Genomic DNA, 22,265 nt, shown 5'->3' on the forward strand with positions numbered 1-22,265 from the left:
GATCAGTCTAAATGCCTTGTTTTTGTCTGTGGGTTACAATCTGCAGTAGATGCAGACACCAAAACACGAATTTTACAGAGGATCTCAGCGATTGACGTTTAAATAATTTCAACGTTTCCCTCAGCAGTCTGGGCAAGTTTGCTGGACGGAACATTGAAATTATTTAAATTTCAATAACTGAGACCATTTCAAATACACTTTTCATAGATAATGAGGGACATATTGTCCAGAAACACAATGACCTAAGTGCCATTGTTAATTAAGATTTGAGAAACACTGTACACTACCATGGCTAAGCCATCAAAGATTTTAAAAATCTCCTGTCACTATACAGAGCCTCTAGCCGTGGAGATGCTAAAACCTTGTAGTGTTCGATACTATGTCAAACTCGCATGGGTTTGTGGTTCCAGTTAAATGTCACTGGGTCCTAACCAAATAATCCAACAGTCGGGTCACTGAATGTCGAACAGTTCATCGATCTTCGTCAAGGTCAAGGACAACCAACGCACGTCAGTTACTTGCACTGCATGAACTGGCTCATGTAGAGGTGATCCCACTCTGTTTCCTGTACCATGTCTTACTAATATATTTCTGTAATGACGTCGTTTGTATCGTTCAGTCATTAACGTAGCAATAGTAACATGACACGACGAAAGGGTAATCCACTCTGAGTAATGGCCGCGAGGTGTGTCTAAGATGTTATCTGGTTGTTCACATAGTTTCCGTCTAACTTGAGTAGGCCCCTAATCGTTCGATACAGATCATCCACGGTAATGATCTACAGGTTATTTTAGCTTCTGGATAGACCGATATATTCACACTTCTTGAGTCACATTTTAATCTTGTCTATTATTCTTATATTAAACTTGACTGTTTTTATGTGAGCGTGTGTGTGTATCGCTCACCTTATTTACCATATGTCTTTATTTTTGTCTGACTACAAATATCAAGTCATGCTTTTTCAATATGGTTCGGAATGTTTGCCTTCTTCGGTCTGTCTATCAATTTTGTTCCTCTGACTGTCCGCCTAGATCAACGAGTATATGAATTATGCGTATCCAAAATTCATTCTGGCGTTTGACTCATTTGATTCCACTGTGGCTGTAAATAATTCCCAAAAATCAACAGCTTTTCAAATGCTCGACGTTGGATGCTGACCACATTAGTTTTAGTGGACTTGTCTAGCTGAAGGCGTTTGTTCATGCATCCGCACCAGATCACGTTACAGTACAGCGTGGGAAACATCTCCTACAATCATTAGACAGATTAGATCAATCACTTCTCGATATATTGATAACGCATCAAATATATCTTCCGACCTCTTCGCTCCTGACTTCTGATTTTAACTGGGTGGACACGATTCGATTATAGGTGTTACTGGTAAAGAGTTGTCAAACTACAATACTGGTGGTATCTTCACCACCATTTTCTTATGCGAATGAATTCGATAATTATGTACGAGGGTTGGGGAAATATATATTTCGTTAAAATCATCATACGATCAAAACAGAGTCAGATACTGGAATACGAAATATTCTGAACTTTGTGCACAGTGTTCGTTCCTGAACTCGAGTATTGCCCATAGCAGCCAGTACGTGTCCAAAAAAGGACAGTGAGGTGTTGAAAACAGGTCAAAGAACAGGAACAAAGTTGACTTCCGGAGTCACAAAGCTGCCGTATGACCAGAGACTGGCTACAATAAACCTAATCCACTTGTCATATAAAAGTGAAGGAGGTGAATTAAACACAGCTTTCAAACAACAACACCTTGCTGGTTTTGTAATCTTTCAGAACAGAGGATTTTCACTGTAACTTCGAAAGATTTCACAAGTACAAGCAAATTACTTATAAGCTGACTACAGACTTTCCTATTGAATCACCAACAAATAGGACTCTTGACCCCAATGGCTGACTAAAGCTTCGCCTTTTGACACATTAAAAAAATGCCTGAACCAGATGAGACACTCCTTCTCCAGGACTAGCACAGGGGGCGACTCTTCTCCTTCCCAAAGTAAAACGGAAGCTGTACCATAGCTAGCTGAACTTCAGGAACGTCTCTCAATAGTTAGCAGTGATTTAGTCTTGGAATGGACTTCCGGCTGATGTTGTCTGGGAAACTTTTTAGGAGTTCTTCAATAGACATTCTTATGTACACAGAACGGTATTTCATACAGACTTATACACTTTTGACTTCTCTTTGTCCTATATGCCGAAGTTTCCGAATGTCAGGGACAGTGATCGATTAATATTAGAGACGAAAGCTTCGAATGCACAAACAACTGTTTAAATTATGCAGACAATATTGTTTACTGTAGATGACCCTGAAACATCATTACTATTTCAAAAGGTTGTACACAGGGGACGAAGTGGTCGCATGAGTTTATCCACTGAACGTAATAATGCTACTAATAGTGAGCAAGAAAATCAGCTAGATAAAGTGATACTTTTGCTTAAGGCTGCTGGAAATGCTCCTGTAATGAAAAAGATAAAGTGGTCTGTAAGCAGGAAGCAGAAAATTCATTGGGTAGTGGATTTTATAAGAAAATATATATCATGTGCTCCTTCTGAATCTTTATTCCTCTATGTAAATCAGTGCTTTGCACCTGCCATGGATGCTGAGATAGGTTCATTGTATGACTGTTTCAGTGTAGAAGGAAAACTAATTTTGCATTATTGTAAAACTCAAGCATGGGGATGAACACATCTTTCGATTTGTACTTACACTTTAACTCATAATTTTGTTTCTTTTTTAGTTTGATGCAGGCTCGGCAAGTAAAAGTAAATGGTTTGTTCCTGGTTTTCGACTAATAATTTTTGTCAGTTAGTAATTTAATCAGTTACTTTATTGAGTCTGTGATTCATTTGTATTTATACGAAAGAAATGTTTATCCACGTGCTTCTTTTGCTGACTTTATCGCTTTCGGCCTGCATCTGAAGGTAATTTATTTCAATTTCTTGTAACCTCATCGGTATAACATGATTATTAGAGACGAAAAACCAAAGCCTTAATGTGTTAAAGTAGTATTTTCCTTGATTTTCTGTACCACTTAGCTTCCGTGGACGTCTAATACAGTTGGCATGTTTAGAGGTGTAGCATTCGGCAAATCATCTGGTTTGCTCTGATGTGGCTGTTTTGTTTCCGTTCATTAGATGGTAGAAAATGTATTCCTCTTCATTACTGTTAAACTGTGATAATTTTCGATTACGTCATGTCATATGCGTCAGTCTTATGTGTGGTAATCATACAATACTGTGAGGGTTTTAAATAGGGATATAAGATATTAATATCCTTTAAAAACTATAATTGTGATTTCTCTGTAAGTCTTGTAAAATAAACCTACCTAGCATCTTTTCAGCACCCTGAAAGCCAGATTTAGGAAAAAAACGTTATTTTCATTTTACAGCGCTGTCTAAATTCCTCGTCACAGAATGCTGAGTGGCGTTTTTATAGACAAGTAGTCTGTAGCTTTATTTGGGTAACCTAATTAGGACAAAATATACTTTTTTCATTTGAATTTATTGTGTTATTACACCTAATAACTTAATTAAAACGCTTCTCTATGCACGAAGTTTACCTGGTGGCTATAAAGTATTGTCAAAATAATGAATGCATAGAACAACTGTAAAACTTTACATATTGCCATTAAGAATATTAGAACAACATATGTAAGCGAACAATTGTTCTCAATTAGATCGTCATCAGGCTTTACTCTAATATACATGAATATTTATATGAAAATGTTAGACCAATCAAGGCTATTTGAGTCAATAATCACAATGAAATAGAATACGTTACCAAGCATAATAATAGTTAAAAGTACAAGTTGATAGTGGGAAGACAGGTTTACTGATAGTAGTAAGAATAGTAAATTACGATAACAAAAGTCTTATCAATAATTAAACATAAGAATTAAGAGGTCAAACGTGGGTAAATAGACTGGAATAGTAATCACAAAACATTAAAATCATTACGTAATAAGAAGTATGCAAGTAAATAGATAGTGAAGAATACAAAAAGATAGAACTGCGTATTGTTTTTATTTGGCCCTTTCCAAACCATGCTGGTAGATGTTCACTCATTCGTTGGTTAAGTTGCCTAGTAGTACGCCCGATATAGCTATCTCCACAGGAGCAGCTGAACTTATAAATGCACATAGAGGAGGCCAACTCAGGTAACTTATCCTTCGTTTGAGTAGACATCACTGGTCGACTCGAGAAAGTCAATGTGAGATAGGCTGCGTAGAAAGTTCTACTAATTACTTTTGTTAACCTATCTTTCAGAGTTTCACTAGCTACATCCCCGTTGAATGGTAATTTCATGTATAGAGGCTTCTTACGAACAGTTGAAATCTCCGATTTCTTCCTTGTATCATACATGTACTTTTTGATGAACGCAGCAGGGTAGCCGATCTCAGTCAGTGAGTTATAGATAAATTGCAGTTCGATCTATACTGCCGCTACATCGATGATACATTCATTGTCGTGGATCAGAACACCAGTAAGGATGAACTACTAGAACAGTTCAACAGTGTACATCCAACGATTAGCTTCACTGGTGAAGGCGAGTGTGACATGAAGCTGAATTTCCTTGACGTTACACTAAGCAGGCGAAGTGATGGCTCGTTAAGTAGAAGCGTGTATAGAAAAAGACCCTCTACCTGCCAATACACTCACTTCTATAGCTTTACACCTATCCAATATAAGAGAAACTTGGTTAGATACCTCACTAGTAGAGCAAATAAGATCTGTTCTGTTGATACTTTAAGTCAGGAACTGCAATTTATCTATAACTCACTGACTGAGATCGGCTACCCTGCTGCGTTCATCAAAAAGTACATGTATGATACAAGGAAGAAATCGGAGATTTCAACTGTTCGTAAGAAGCCTCTATACATGAAATTACCATTCAACGGGGATGTAGCTAGTGAAACTCTGAAAGATAGGTTAACAAAAGTAATTAGTAGAACTTTCTACGCAGCCTATCTCGCATTGACTTTCTCGAGTCGACCAGTGATGTCTACTCAAACGAAGGATAAGTTACCTGAGTTGGCCTCCTCTATGTGCATTTATAAGTTCAGCTGCTCCTGTGGAGATAGCTATATCGGGCGTACTACTAGGCAACTTAACCAACGAATGAGTGAACATCTACCAGCATGGTTTGGAAAGGGCCAAATAAAAACAATACGCAGTTCTATCTTTTTGTATTCTTCACTATCTATTTACTTGCATACTTCTTATTACGTAATGATTTTAATGTTTTGTGATTACTATTCCAGTCTATTTACCCACGTTTGACCTCTTAATTCTTATGTTTAATTATTGATAAGACTTTTGTTATCGTAATTTACTATTCTTACTACTATCAGTAAACCTGTCTTCCCACTATCAACTTGTACTTTTAACTATTATTATGCTTGGTAACGTATTCTATTTCATTGTGATTATTGACTCAAATAGCCTTGATTGGTCTAACATTTTCATATAAATATTCATGTATATTAGAGTAAAGCCTGATGACGATCTAATTGAGAACAATTGTTCGCTTACATATGTTGTTCTAATTTTCACAATGGGAATCTTTAACATTAAGAATATATTTGTGTTCAATGTATTGGCATATAGGTAATCTATAACTCAGGGTAAGACATATAACCGGGTATTATTATTAAACACTAGACTGAAAACGCTTGGATCAAAATTGACTTAATAAAATTTAATATGACAAATGAGTCATGTCTTTTTTGAACCACCTTCTAAAGAAATAATTCTAATGATGTGAACAAGCTCAATATGTCCAGTTGCCTTGTTTTTATGAGCCTTGACGTCTCGTCCAATACTTACGTTCTCTCAGCTTCCCGATAATCATACTAATCCTGCTTCACCATAGTTTTCCTTAGATTTTTGCTTATCTAGCGATAACGATCTAAATGTTTATTTGAACTGGACTTCCATCTAAAAGCTAGGGTTTTCTCCATCCATGTCTACCAATTGAAATATTAACAAATGGGTAAGAAGGTAAAAGTTTCACGCTGAATTCAACTTTCTGGTTTGTGCGTGTACGTTATGCCTTTTAACTGTCCTCGGTCGACTCCAGTTGAAGTACGCTGATGAATAGAATACAACTCCCCACACTTTCGTATACAATACGTAGATTAGTCCTAGTAATCATCAGCGGTAATAAAGGACAAGCACGAAACGCTCTGGGAGAATTTATTTAAGAAGTTCATATGCAAGCAGAAATACGTCAAAATTATTAAATGAAAGTCGCAGAATCTTTGTCTATTGTTGGCCAAAAGACAGGTATGAATCAGTTTCTATATTTCTTAGAGAATTTATTAAACACGAGCAAATATTCAGGCTACCAAACAACATGTAGATAAAAGTAGATATACATACGCACAATTAGATATTAAATTCTGCTACAATTCGAATATATGTTCACTTGACCCCACTTAGTAAGTCAGTCAATCAAATGCAACATAGAAACCTATACGTCTGTATGTCGGTTGAACTTGCCATTAGCATATCAAGATGAAATCCCAAAGTAGTAGAGTTAGTAACAGTATCAGTGACAATACAAAAGATTAGACATAAAAGGTACGATTCGAAAAAAAAATCAATCAGGGAAATAAAAAGTTATAAGGAATTTAGGATCTCGGAGTTTGGTGGAAGACATAGAATGGAAGCATCTGCGCCACTGCAGACGATCTGGATCAATGCCGCTCAAAGCTTCTAGCCATCGGTTACAATAATCACGCAGATCCCAACCATCTACTTTACACCCATTAACATGTCTCAGTCCAATTGTCACTGACTTTATGAACTAATGCTATGTTTCGGCTTGGCTGCCCCTAACTCTCAGCCTACTACTACACCACACAACATCGCTCGTCAAGGTAAGTGGTAGTTAGGCATTCGTAACACGTCTCAGCCACCACAGTTGTTAAAAATTTACCACCCCACCAGTCGATTTGCCATCCTTACCCAGTACCTTATTACTAACCAAAACATTTCTTACTCCGTGGTACCGAATATACGAGGAAGGCTTCAAATACCTATGACCAGTAACCTACGAACATTCTCTATTCTTAGTGTTTATGCTTCACGTTCATAAAGTAGAACGGAGCAAACTGCTGCACAGTGAACCTACCCTTTGGTTAGAAGTGGCTCAAACTGATGAAAGCCAGTCGAGCCTTCTGATGCCTTGCAAGACTCCGCCAAACACCAGACCATGAAGACTGATGAGACTGCTTCACTACTTATCGTTAATTCGGACGTTGACACAGGCCAATCCTGTAGTAACATCGTGGATTTGGAGGGAGAGAACCACATCCCAAAAATGCTAGCATTATTGATTAAGATGGCCAGAAGACTGCATTTTTCTAGCGTCTTTACCAAAAAGGATTATAAAATCTGCGCATTCTAAGTCAACAAGTAAATCTCCTGGCAGCAGAATAATGTCAAAAAAGCTAGATCATAGGAATGTTATCTCTAAACGAATGTCTATAACAAAGTTAAATAAAAATGGGGAGAACAGGTAACCCTGACAAGCATTACTAGAAGTAACCGATTCTGATGATAGTTCGTCATAAGCTCCGTCTCGACCGGTAGTATTCGAATAGAGAGTTAGTATAGTCCTTTGGTGTGCCTTTCAGCGGCGTACTACCACAGGACCACACCATCATCAAAGTTGAATGCTTCCTTAAGGTCAAAAGATGCGACCATAGTCGGTCCAATCTCCTGAATTAAAAGTGAATAACAATCTCATCATTTTTGGAGATATTCTCACTAACACCCGGGTTTTTAATGCCTGTTTCCTTGATCATTCTGAATAATAGTCTACTATTACCTATCCTCATTGCTTTCTCCATCCCCTTTGCTCTCACTGTTCACTGTACTCACCAAGCGCGACTCGGTGGTTTACATGTCAGCTGTCTGGTACTTCAGTGAATAGTTCATATGGGTATAAGGGTATAAATAAGCACTATCTATGGTGAATGTACCTATTCAGCTTTCATTAATAGTTTGAGTTGTCGAATTGCTTTTTAGGAGCATGAGATGATCGACACGTATAAAAATACTAGCCAAATTGCGAACTACGAACTGTTATGTAACCTCCAGAATAAAGTAATCATAACCGTTCTCTGAACTGAAGGAAGAATAATAACAATCTCTTATTGAAACAAATGGAATCAACATCGGGTCTTGCAAAATTACGTAACGGTCAAGGTGGCTGCATTTCGCACCACGGTCGCTGAAAGCTCAAAATATTAACACTAAAAATTATTCAGAGCTTGGAGAAAACGAATAGCAACATAGATATGTAGAAATGAAAAATTAGAGAATGTTAAAGACAAAAGCATCCGCTAAACTGCAGCTGGATTTATGTCATAACATTTCTAATCTCCAACTGTGTATCATGTTCATTTTGGGTACCTCAATAAAAAAAATTAGTCTAAATGTGCAGCTTAGGTAGAGTATAAAACTTTATACTCTAACTCCCGCAAATGCCTTGGTACGGCCGAGAGTGGGGAGAGTCCGCTCTCCCTCTCGAAATACTCTCACATGGCCACGCGTATATAGCCTCTGCCAGGGAAGTCCTACTCACAACCTTCAGGTGGCGGGGGTGTTGTGAGGACGAAAAGCGAATGTCCGGCGCTTTAACCGGGTTGGTGGACACGGAGGGTCCACCTCGGGGAGTTGGAAAACCCTGATTCCAAACCAATGGTGCACATGGGCTCCAGTATCCTGAGGGAACAAATGGCATATAAACCAATTGTTGGTCACGGCTACCATGGGACTGCATCTCCTCACGACGCTCCACTGCCTTGTGGGTTAGACCTTTAGGTCAGACACTCGGGGTGTGGCCCCGTAGAAAGCCAATTTGTGTATCCTTACTTTTCAACTCATACAGCAGCTCGCCCATGGTGGAAACTCTGTTCTATCTAAACGATCTCTAGTCACTGTCCGGTCGAAAGTGAATGCTTCCACCGATTACGGATATTCAACCAGTCTTTCTGAAACCACGTACGCCGTTCAAGCTGGCTTCCTTCAACGTTCGCACGCTAATGCAGATCAGACAACAGATTGGGCTGGCTATGTCTATAGAAAGTCTTAACATGAACGCTTGTTGTATATCCGAGAACCATATCCAAGACTCTAGTGAAGTACTACAAATTTGCTCTCCATCTGTCGCCTCGAAAAGCTTGTTTCACGTGCGCTTATCCGGGGATCCTGTGGCATCCCCGTCTGGTCTTGCTGGTGTTTGTGTCGCACTAAGCGCTGTAGCTGAGGCAGCACTAATCGATTGGATCCCCATTAACAGTCGGTTATGTGCTGTTAGATTAGAAAGTTCCATCAAAGTGCGAAGAAATCGGCGTGAGAAACGATGTCTTTTCGTCATCTCCGCCTATGCCCCGACAGATTGCAGCCTGGATGCAATCAAGGATGAGTTTTACCACCAGTTAACAGTTCTTCTCCAGAAAGCGCGTTCGACAGGTATTGTAGTATTAGCCGGGGACTTGAATGCACAGGTCGGGCGTCTAGGCACAGCAGAGAGTCGTTTAGTTGGCCGATTGGGACTTGTTGGTCGCAGGACAGATAACGGGGACCGTTTGCTGCAACTGTGCACAGACCAAAACCTGTTTCTGGCTAGCACTATCTTCCGGCACAGTCATCGCCGGTCTACCACCTGGTGTCCTTCCTCTGCATCTCAAGCCTGGACTCAGACTGATCACATCGCGATCAGCTACCGCTGGCGTGGTTGTGTACAAGGCTGCCGCCCCTTTTGGAGTACCTATCTGGAGTCTGATCATGCCCTGGTCTGCGCCAATCTTACCTTACTTTTCAGTGGCCGAAGAATTGACCGCCATCAACAGATTGATGTTAGTAAACTGGCTGCAACTTCTGTTGCAAGTAAGTATCGAGCGCAGCTAGCTTCTAGGCTAGCTACCATCCCACCGAAAAGTATAGATGAGCATTGGTTGCAACTTCATGACGCCATGAAAATGGCGAGTAAAGCCGCTTGCGGCTTCGCGAAACGTCCCGCTTATAAGCACTGAGTTTCTTCTGGCTCCTTACAACTGATCGAAGCCCGTCGGTCTACTCCGAGTGACCGTGAGTTCGACCACAAACGAAGGCTGTTACGTAATGAAATCGGGCAAAGCTTGCGTAAGGCCCGAGGAGCCTTGTGGTTGGAGCGTGTTAATGAGATGGAAGCAGCAGCTGCATCTGGTAACTGCCGGAAGCTCTTCCAACTCATCCGAGCCACTGGCAGCAAGAAGTCTGGTGTGAGTGAAACAATCTACGAGGATGACGGGATGCCAACCACTAACATCTGTCGACGTCTTGGAAGATGGGCAGAATTTTTTGAAGGACAGTTCAACTGATCTGCTGCTCCGGCAACATCGACAAGTTTGTCCTGCCCCTCATGGCCGGTGACGACTGATCCACCAAACGAGGCGGAAGTCCGTAAGGAACTCCAACTCTTGAAGCTCTACAAATCACCGGGCCCAGATGACTTACCTCCAGCTCTTTTTAAAGAAGTTGGTGACTTTCTGACCAAGGAATGGACTGTGTTGTTTGCAAAGGTTTGGGAGCAAGAAAGTGTTCCAACATCATGGAATGAGTCGATAGTCGTCCCTATCTTTAAAAAGGGTTCACGTTGTTCCTGTAACAATTATCGGGAGATAAGTCTACTTCCGATTGCGTCCAAACTATTGGCTTCTGTCATTCTTCGTAGGTTGTTTAAAACCCGAGAACGATTGACTCGCGAGGAGCAGGCTGGTTTTCGTTCTGGTCGAGGATGCATTGATCATATCTTCACCCTCCGCCAAATGTTAGAACACCGTCATACTTATCGCAGGCCAACAATCGTAGTGTTTCTTGATATCAGGGCTGCCTTCAATTCGTTGGACAGGACTGTTCTCTGGGATTGTCTATTGAAGAAGGGTGTGCCTGAGAAGTTCATTAACATCTTAAAGGCCCTGTATACGAACACCTCAGGCAGAGTGAAGGCATACAACCACCTTTCTCCCTTGTTCCATTCGAGCAGTGGGGTTAGGCAGGGTTGCCCGATCTCACCATTCCTCCTCAACTTTGCCATCGACGACATCCTAGAAACAGCTCTGATGGATGTAAGTAATGGCGGTGTGGATCTGCTGCCTGGAGAACGACTTCTCGACCTTGAGTATGCGGATGATATTGTTTTACTGTGCGATAATGCCCAAGGCATGCAATCCGCACTTAATCAGTTGGCGATCAGTGTCCGCATGTACGGTATGTGCTTTGCACCTTCGAGATGTAAAGTACCTTTAGAAGACTGGCAGTATTCTAATCCTGTACTAACCCTGGGTGGTGAGCAGATTGATGTAGTTGAGAAGTTCGTGTATCTAGGTAGCTACATAAGTGCTGGTGACGGCGTGAGTGATGAGATCGATGCACGTATGGTGAAAACCAGAGCAGCTTATGCCAATCTGTAAAAGGTCGGATCTACAACGCGTCGGTGAGAGCAGTTTTGCTCTATGCTTGTGGGGCCTGGCCTCTCCGAGTTGAAGATGTTAGACGACTCTCTGTGTCCGATCATCGTTGTCTCCGAAGGATTGCTGACATCCAGTGATAACACCATGTTGGCGAGCCTGCTGTAACCTTCTTTTACTTTCTTCATAAAGAGTGGTTATAACTTCTTAACTGAAAGAGTCTTCTGGTTGTACATTTCAGGTCCCCCCATCATTACTTTTCCCTTTTTTTAATCCTATTTGTTTCTTTATCTATACTCATCTTACCTCTTCTCTTTCCATTTTCATTGTTTTGTGTGGCGCATATGTATCTGGTTCCCCTTCGTACCAATATGTATGTGTTTAAATAAATAATAAAACTCTAACTCCATGTACTGATTTTCATGTTCTTAATATCTAATGGAGCACAGTAACTATGTAAAGCTCAATGTACTGGGTTTTTAGCTCCACTTTTTACATCGGATATAGTGATAATAAGTGATTACCAAAACCAATATAACTAGAGGAGTCTAATCACAAAACTTAGTGGCCTGCGTTTAATATCTTTTAAGCAAACATTACAGACTATCTCAGTAAATTCTGATGACCATGCAATGAACAGTTAATTTGCAAATTAACAAGCAATTGTCTCAATCTTCACTGTTTCTTCTCTAATTCCATTGTTCATGCATTTTCCTACCGATTGCGCTTCATTTCAGTCCTTTCCTCATCGGTCTTCTGCCAAAATACATTCTATGTCTGACCAACACCATATACTACTTATATGGATATAAGTAGAACACACCATTTGTATGTAAGCAGCGCCTGTATACGTTCAGTATGTCTCCACTAATGAACATGTTAAAAATACCTGTAGGACTATTCAGTGCAGTTCTGCTTACTCTTCGTTAATTCGTTCTCAATTTGATATCGATTAGTGTGTCAATGTTAACTATAAGGGTAAAGGCTTTTCTCCCTGTACGATTATTTATTGTCTTATTTTTGTCGATAATATGTAACGATATAATTAAAGCAAATAACCAGAGACACAATAAATACCTTCAATACTACTCCTAGTGTTAAAAACACCAAGTTCCTGAACATTTCGACCGATTTACTTTCTGGTCGGTCACCAAATTTTTCATCTAGCCATACTTGCTGTTTAAATTGTGTCACTGTGATATTCGATATTTGAGAATTTTTGTCATAATCCTGATATGACATCAAGAAGGCACATATGAAGTCTTCAGTATGTATGTACCGTGCAACCCAGTCGTAGTTTGTTATTGAACTGATTATTCAGCAAATCTTATTTTCAAGGGTCTTTTTACTCCAAAATATGCGTTAAATGTTTGATCAGTCAACTAAATTGCAATACTTAGTGTTATCATTTTAGGTTACGCAGAAAGTTGATGACTGAAATATCACTTACCTTTTCAGTTTTGTTTATGGATCAAAAAAGGTGATTAACACAACTATCATTATGCAGTCAAAATAAAGATAGCGCACTTCTTACAGTTGTCTATTTAAGCAAAAAGTTTAAACCTATGTTATTCTATGCGAAAGATTCCAAAATTGCAGAAAATAGGTACTCATGAGATAACTGCTTTATACAGAATATAGCCTTTTATAGAAATCGACCAAATTGTAATCAGATCCACACACTTTATTACACCTGTTACCCCTCGTGGAGGAGCATAAGCTGCCCACTAGGATTCCCTATCGAAATCTGTCCTGGGAAATCCTCTTCGGCTGTTTCCAGTTGCTATTGTTTTGTAGGGTCGGACTGTCATTACTGGTTGTTAAGTAAACAGGTTGTAGCTGATTGACTGAAACAGGTTTACTGAAAAATGTAGCACTTCTTATTTTATTACTAGGAAGAGAATAAAAATGGAGACCATAGATTAGCAGAAAAACTTTGGTATGATTAAGAGTGCGACGTTTTGTGTATGCCGATATCTTGAAGTTTTTCGGACGAAATAAGTCGTTAGGCACTTTTTTGCTGCTGCTCATATGGGTCCTTCATAAGTCGTGATAATTAAACAGTTTTGTCCTTTATTTGACAAACCTTATTGCTGCCGATGGAAAGCTGTCGAACAAGGAAAAGTCTAGTTCTTATCAGATTTTTAAAATTTTTTAGATCGGAAATACTAGATAACTCAGTGCTGGTTACTAAACTAAAGTATCCTAGTGGTGTCATCATTTCCAAACAAACAGCACTTTTTATTTCCAAAACTTTCTTCTGAATAAACAGTTATTTACACGATGGCATTAGTCATTCTTAGTTCTCCCGTCTTTCAACGATAGTACGGCAAGACCTTACCAAACATGCATTTCAATCATTAAAGCTCAACTAAGTTCTGCAAACCCAGTCGCCATACTAAAGTAGCAGCTTTCAAATGGAAATAAGACACCACTTTTGCAAGTTGTCGTTAGCTTCACCAAATTGTAGAGAAGATCACTGTTGTGCAAATATGTAGAAGGTGAAAAGATTCCAAGTTCTTCGGTTCAAGTTTATACTTTAAATGGACACTCGTATTCTATTAAGTAACATTAAGTTGCTCGTTGTCCATTCTTGGTCCTAGTATAGCTGTTCTTGGGATCATACAATGTGTTTGCTTAAATTCTTTCGTACTTTTAAGTAACCAGCATATCTTATGTAAGACGTGATAATATCTGAACAGCCACGTACAAATATTACGGACAGTTTAGTACGGCGTATAAAGCTTTGTGAAACATAGTTTGACATAGAAAACTACTAGAATGTAACTAACTTGAATACAACAGCTAAATAGCTAACTTTTTAGCCATTTATGCATCCTACTATCTATGGTTTTCTTAATGTTAAACTACGACTTTATAAAAAGCTGAAAAGTAATAAAACATAGAATGGGAATCGATGGTGTTATGAACGAGTTTTCGATTATTGAAATCAGTGGATAGGATATTAGTTAATCGATGATATGCAATGGTGAGATGTGGCGTAGTGATTACTGCTCACGGGACTGCATTACTGATATGTGTTAATGTTTTGGATGGCTACTGTACAATGATTCCAGATTACAAATCACTGGGTAGTTCTAACACAAAACTCAATCTATGTGAACTGGATATGCCAAATGACAAATTTACAACTCTTCGATGAGAACCCACCGTAGTATAGTAGAGGAAGAAGAAAGATGTGTGGGTGAAGACACCAGAAGGATTAACTCACATTGAAGTCGGTCTAATTATATATCGATTAATTTTAGTGACTTTTAATTACAAAATTTATCATTTGAGCAGTCAACACTTGAGCGCAAGTCACAGTAAATAAGTCAATGCAATTGCATTTGGCGATTTAACATCCTCTTCAGAATCAAATCAATGTACACTACAGACTACCGTAGTTTTCCCAAGCCACCAGAAATAGGTGAAGTAGGTAGAGTTCCCTAGAAGTACTTGTAAGCTTTCACTTGCTTATCAGAAAGCTGTAGGATTCATGGCTTATATTTTTTAAGATAATTTTCAGGGAACATTTATTCTTCCTACAGACAAATTAAGACAATTGGTTGATAAGATAACATTGAGGTCATCAGTGTTGCCCTTTTTTCAAAGACTGATTCTATCTTTCCAATCTGTTCATTTTTAGACCTGCAATAATCCCGATGTAAAGAAGTACATTTTCGATTGTATTGAATCCTTACGACCTCAGATTTCGGAGATAGATGAGTTTCGTGTTGTAATTAAATCTATTTCGGCCAGTCCATATGAATCGAAACCTGTTGAATCACTTGTTTTTACAGTCAATAAACTACATGCAGAATTTATCCGGTGAGATTTGTTTAGCTATGAAGTATTATTACACTTTTTTTAAAGGAACTTCTTCTTAGTTAATTATGTCAAGCCATCAATGTTCTCACTAAAAATATTTCTACATTAAAAAAATTAGACTATTTATTATCGACAATGTTTAACTCCATTACTTCCTAATAAGTACTGATAGTAAATATGTAAATGGACACAAATCCATTAAAAAGTCAAGATAAATTACTACCTTGCCATATGAAATTCTATAGCTGCAACTGTGTACCAAAATTATCATGTGTTTGGTGACTTAGAATTTGACCATATGATTGAAGAATGCAAAGAATACATCTTATGTATCACCTACTATGTCTAACCCACCACAAACAAATCTCAAGGAAATGGAAGGATAAAACGTCATGCAATAAATTAAAGTAACATTAGATACATCTTACACACAATTCAGTCCCATGATCTGACCGAAGACATTGAACACACAAATGTTTAACCAATATATATATATATATATATATATATATATATATAAATGCTTGAGGTCATAAAAGGGGAGCCCAATAATCATTGGCAGTGTGTTAAAACGCTATATTTTGGCAAGGCGTTGAATATGTTATGGTTAGAGATTCCAAACGATACCAACTACTATATTTCCAATCGAACCGGCGACCTATTTCAAGAATTTATACATTGATCTAGGAATAGCAATCAATCCCTTAATACTTATTGGTTCACAGGTTCTTTCTAACCCACTAGCCAATCAAAAGACTCGGTAAGAGTAGATTAGTTCTCTATTATACCCATTTCGACTGTGAATCAATACTTATACAATAATATACTTGAAATGCCTAACTACAGAGTACATCAAACAGGAGAACACAGTGCATAACTAATTAAACATTATTAGGGACTAGTAAGACGTATAGCAAGTCAGTGGGTCAGCTGAAAGCTCAAAATAAGAGGAACATAAAAATCCAACAATGAAATTATCTACTCATCATACAATAGAGATATAAATAATAATAACCCGAAAAATAGTCCCGAGTATTCGTTCTGTTATAACACCTTCCCTTTTCTTTAAGAATTGTAGAGGGTCTTCACAAGGTCTTTTAATCCAATCTCATATAACCAAAAGCCATTTAAAAAAAAGAACGTCCATAGTCAGATTCCGATAAAAATCAAATTATTTCGAGTTATTGACATTTTCCTCCTCCACAGAAAATTGTAAGATTTTTTCGTAGTATGATGATTAAACTCTGGGCTATCAGGATATGCTTGACATTTAATCTCTGATCCTTGTGAGCTGTTCGTTTTCTGAAAACATTATACACGGCTGTACTACTTTGATTTTAATATTTCCTAGAAGTAGTTAAGATATTATAATACTAAATATGTTCAATTATGATTTTTTCCATAGCTCCTGATTTTCCACAGCATTTGGTTCTTGAAACATTAGAATGTGGGAAATCATTCTGTTTCAATCAGCTTTCAATTGAGGTTTTCATAAAATCCCATTTGAAAACATAGGTTAACACAAAGCGTCAGTTTTTGAATGCTCATACATTCGTAGTCGTTTATCTGTTTAGCGAAAGTTTGATAACTTGATAATTTTTTATTTGAGAGGATAATAATTACTAATTGTTCATTTTAATAGTTTATATACTAATTCGTTATCTCTAGTGAACTACGTAGATCTAACATTAATAATTATTTGCGCAAAAGCAAACAGATCGATTGAATTAGATTCCGCGATCCAGTGGGAAAGGATCAAGAAGCTAAGACACTGTAGTTAATCACAATCTTTTAGTTCTATTTGTTTTACGACATTCCAGTGATTCACTCCAATTATCTTGATATTTATGTTGTTACCGCAAAACATCCTTTTAGTTTCTTGTGATGCTTTTACTTATCCAACTTTCATGTATAAGTCTATCGAATAAACAAATAAATTACTCCGCTTTTATCACGTTTATTAGTTATGATTGTGATTTAATCCTAACTTAATCAACTAGGATGTGATAACTAGAGTCAATTCGAAACAAGCTATATGTCTTTTCAGTACCTGAAGTACTTAGATACTATTAGCAAGCATTTTAAATTGAGATAACTTTCGTCTGTCAAATTATTTTACTACCATTTTGATGGAGTTTTGTTCTCTGAGCTGGATGGTTTGGTCGTGGAGTTTTCATCGTCCTTCTAAAAGACATCATCAGCACAAACTTCGGGTATTTATCACACAATCTTGACGTCTTGGTAGAGAATCACTGATTGTTGAATTCATATGACACTAGCGCATTCCCTTCATTTTAGCGAGTTTTGTTATCAAAGATAAAAGTAGATGTAGTTTTCGCTATTTCAAATATAGCGTAATGGGTATTTTTATTACGAAGAAATTGTTTAGGTTTTATCTTGATGAATACATTTGGAACTTCAAAGGCTCATTCTACAAACGGCTTGAAGATAAATTCCAAATAAAAGGATAGGAGATTACTTGGAGGATAATTTCATACTAACATTGATAAATTTTGATGATCAGCTACACAGTTCCTAATATTATTGATCAGAATATTGATATCCTATCAAACCGAAGATGTCATTGGAACATCGACAATGAAGTAAATATTTGTTTGAATTTAGATTCTTAAATAACTATTTGGTGTTTGTATATGAACTAGTAGATTCCAGTGAAGTATAATCAAAAGTAAACCCTATCAAGTCATATTACTTTGTAAGCGTATCGAAATACTCGCCATAGTTAAAAAACTTTCAAAATAGGTAGAGGACGTAAAACTTCACCTGGAGCCCTCCCAGGGTTGGTGCCGACTCGAGTGCAGATAAGGGAGGAGAGATAGGCGCCAGATTAGTGACTCCATCCCGTAAAAATAATCTTCCTGAAGAAAACACCAACTAGAAAAAACCATTTAAACTCCTGTCCGGGAGTTGAAGGGTCTTCATGTAGAAGAGTTAAGGCGGGGTAACATGGGAGACCGAAAAAAAAACATTAGAATAGCAATAGAAATAAGAAAATACAACACTGCTTTGATTAGAATAAGTGGAACCCATTAAACTCAAGCTGAACAGCAAAGACTAGCTTCAGCAACAAATGTAGATAAGGACCGCGAAAGTTAAAACGGATTCTACCGCAGCAAGCCTCAACATTTACGACGGTAAAAGGAAGATCCTGAGATATAACTGCAAACACCAGCTAAACCAAACTTGGTGACGAGGCTATGAAAGAGATGAAAGCCTTCAAGTTTCTGGGATGTATCATTAGTACATAGTAAGGATCTGATACAGATGCGGAGGCACAATTACTCAAAGCAAGAGTAACATTCCTACAAATGAAGAATATATGGAACTCAAAACAACTCAACTAATATCAAAGTGAGAATCTTCAATACGAACGTGAAGACAGTTCTACTGTACGGAGATGAATTTTGGAGAACCACCATCATAAAAAAGTACAGGTATTTATAAACAATTGTCTACGTAAGATACTGAATGTCCGTTGGCTGGAAATCATTAGCAACAGCCTATTATGGGAGGGAACAAACCAGCTTCCAGCTGAAGAAATTGGGACGAGACATTGGAAGCGGACAGAATATACATTGCAGAAATCATCAAACTACATCACGAGAAATGCCCTAGCTTGAAATCCTGAAAGCAAAATGAAAGGAGACAAACCAAAATACCCATGACACTTGGAACTGTAGACAGACGTTATGAACTCTCTTAATACGACCCAGCTACTCTTATTGCTTAGTATTTTTGGACACTACTTCACTCGACAAGTCCCCAAATCAGAACGCGGTTGGACGGGAACGTTATTATATTCCAAATAAGGTTGAATGGAAGTAGGGATCATAATACGAAAAACGTTATTATGTTTATAAATTTTACAAAAGAAGATTCCAGAGTCTTCTCCAACTATCCGTTAGCACTAGTAAACACCAATCAGCGTGCCCCAACACAATCCTGCACGGAATATGCTTTAATTCAATTTATATCCCGCTGACAGACGTCAGAAGGATAAGTAGAAGTTGGTAACAACTAGAAAGGAGACCTCGAGAAAAAATTGGTTTGGGATGCCTGGTATACGGCCTATGCCCCATGAAGGGTATTAGGTAAGTAAGTAAGAAGACGTAAGTTGACAAGGTACAAGCAGATACTAAGAGAAAAGATTCGAAGACATATAAAAGATTCATGCACTTATTCCACTAAAACCAATCGTGACTGATGTCAATTAGTCTTCGTTTTTTATTTTTCCTTAGACATAGAGTATTTCAACTTGAAAGTGTATGCGATTTGGCTCCCTACTTTTTAACTTAATCTGACTTGATAATCTCAAATAAATTGAACATTGTTAATAATGAAAATAATATATTTGTAATATCACAATGAGTAGAAAAATTGAATTTTCTGACTTTTCGTGACTCAGTGTAAGCCACTTCTTCAGAAAATAAATAAAGAAATAAAATAATCCAAGTATGAACACTACGAATGCACGAAGCAAGAATATTTGATGCAATAAATCAAAAAACAGGTCTGATAAAGTCAATATCATCTCATTTCGGTCAAGGAGACCTGGTTTTTGATTTATCGCACCAAATATTCTTGCTTCGTGCCTTTGTACTGTTCATACTTTATTTATTCTCTGAAGAAGTGGCTTGCACTGATTTACGAAACCTCAGAAAATTCAATTTGTCTACTCATTGGGATATTAAAAATATATTGATATAGAAAGCCAAACGGAAGTAGCAAAAAGTCAGTCGATGGCAATGAGAAGTGACCCAAACGTCAAGTGCATTTCATTGGAGTCAATGGGTCAGTTTCCTAAAGATAGGGTGGTATATATATGAATGAGTATTTTTACATTTCATTCGGTAGTCCAGTACACTTTCTCGCTCACTCTTGTGTTCTCACTCAAGTAGTCAGTTTGGGGGGGGTGTATCAGTATCGGTATCAGATTTCGGACACCACGCGTCACAACATAAATTATTTTTATTGTTAACTTAGTCGTGAATTTTACGTTTTGACAAATAATAACACATATACCTAACTAATCTCCTTCCACTCTAGCATGCAGTTTTACCGATTGGTACATTTCCCAACTAGTAACCTGCATTGATCTTTGTTGGTCGATATACTACTGACCAGATTTAAAACCCTGTTTTGCCATCAAAGTATGGATAGTACATAAATGCATCTGCGACTAATCCTTTCAATCAGTAAGGGGCTGTAGAGATTGTTGAATTTCATTGATTTAATGAACCGATTTAAGTTGGATCACGATAAAAAACCTGGAAGCACATGGGCGGCCATTTCGTTCTAGTAGGGGACTCAACATACTGCATCTGTTGTCGCGCGTGAAGGACTTGAACCCAGGACCTTCAGTCCCCAGCGTGAACGCTTAACTTTACTAGTGAATAGCTTCGAAAGGAAATTCCCGGAATCCTAGTGAGAAGCTGTGACCAAAGGAGCTAATGCATGTCAGATGTGAAGCAGTTACCCGTCGGAGACAATAGAAGATTGTCACGCAGTTTCGTGAATTGAATGAGGTTAGACATAAACAGCTTTAAATTTCAGCTCAGTGGTCTAAAAGTTAGGCGTTAGCGCGTGAAACTGGTCTTGGGTTCGATTCTCGCGTGAGGGATCGTGGATGTGCATTGCTAAGAACTCCTATATTAGGACGAAATAACCGTCCGATGCTTCCAGATTTTTAATGGTGGTCTAACGTATATCGGCTCATATGTTTCAATCTAATCTATTTGTCTCCAAGTTTTCGTGCGAATGACTATGTAATTCCCCATCAATTTCTGTTTCACTGTTTGTTTTTTAGACAGGATATTTGTTTCTCGTTGCTACAAGAGTATTTTGCTATTATACTGATTCGTTTGAAAATTATTGACTCTTTTCTACAACCCCTAGAGTTTGGTAGGTTGAAATATTTATAATATTTAAATAACCTGCAATTTGTTTCCTCAAGATTATTAATACGACTATAGATCTCTGAAACTCTCATAATGTAGTGAACACCAGTGGGGATAATCGAATGTGTGAGAACTCAGAATTACAGAACGTCTTAGTAAAATTTGAGAATCATACAGTAAATACTTCATTTGCAATATATCAATCGTCTCAAACTTGACTGTTCCTTTTGAAAATACCAGTCAATCGTCTCAGATTTGATTTTTCCTGCATTTTCATGCCAATTTATTTCCGTTTCCGTTCTTTCCTTCTCGATCTACTAAAATACATTCTCCTCTTGACTATCGTTGTATACAACTTATGCGGATATAAGTAGCCCACACCAAAGTATAAGTCCACAATTATTGCGTGTTAGAAAGTTGTGTCTTAGATACCTCACGAAAAGAGTAATAGACTGCTTTCTATTTAACAAAATGTTTGGTAAGGATGTATAACGATGAGTTATCGATAGTGCTAACGATAACGCTTATCTGTATGTGAAGTGCAAATATTAATTTTTTGTTCATATACTGAACTGGATCTTTATTCAACTTCTATGTGTACCCATTGTTTCATACCATATATTGGCTCCACTATTATTAATCTTAACATCCATTATTTGATGTTCATAATAAGTTGAAAACATCAGTTCGGTGGTTCTGTTATCTTTTCTGAAGTTCTTTGTTTTGACGGCGATATGTTTGTTGGTCACATTTTTTCTAATTAAACTAAATTAATGACGAATAAAACCTGTGAATTGTTTGTCTAAGTACACACAGTTCACATAATTTATTGTTTGTGCTTGTTCAACAAAAAAATTTTTTAGGTTGTTTTCTTTCAGATTCATTGTAAAATACCATATAATATCACAAAATATTAGTAAACATCCCCTAGTTAATAATTAGAAATTACTTACTAGTGAGTAACTAATTTCTAAAGGTAGTTCTGGAATTCCAGTGCGAAGCCGTGATCAGTGCATTTCAACCATATAAACTATGAGGC

At 37.8% G+C, this 22,265-nt stretch overlaps 1 protein-coding gene across 1 annotated transcript; it reads left to right on the forward strand.

Moving 5' to 3' along the window:
* Positions 1 to 2,290: 2,290 nt before the first annotated feature.
* On the forward strand, positions 2,291 to 2,698 carry Smp_093670 (hypothetical protein; the record flags this gene model as incomplete). The annotated part of the gene is made up of 1 exon (XM_018794852.1): positions 2,291 to 2,698. The coding sequence occupies one exon, from the start codon at positions 2,291 to 2,293 to the stop codon at positions 2,696 to 2,698; it is 408 nt and encodes a 135-aa protein (XP_018649223.1).
* Between the last annotated feature and the right edge of the window lie 19,567 nt (positions 2,699 to 22,265).

Source organism: Schistosoma mansoni, chromosome 1 (genome assembly GCF_000237925.1).
Source record: "Schistosoma mansoni strain Puerto Rico chromosome 1, complete genome".
Taxonomy (NCBI): Eukaryota; Metazoa; Platyhelminthes; class Trematoda; order Strigeidida; family Schistosomatidae; genus Schistosoma; species Schistosoma mansoni.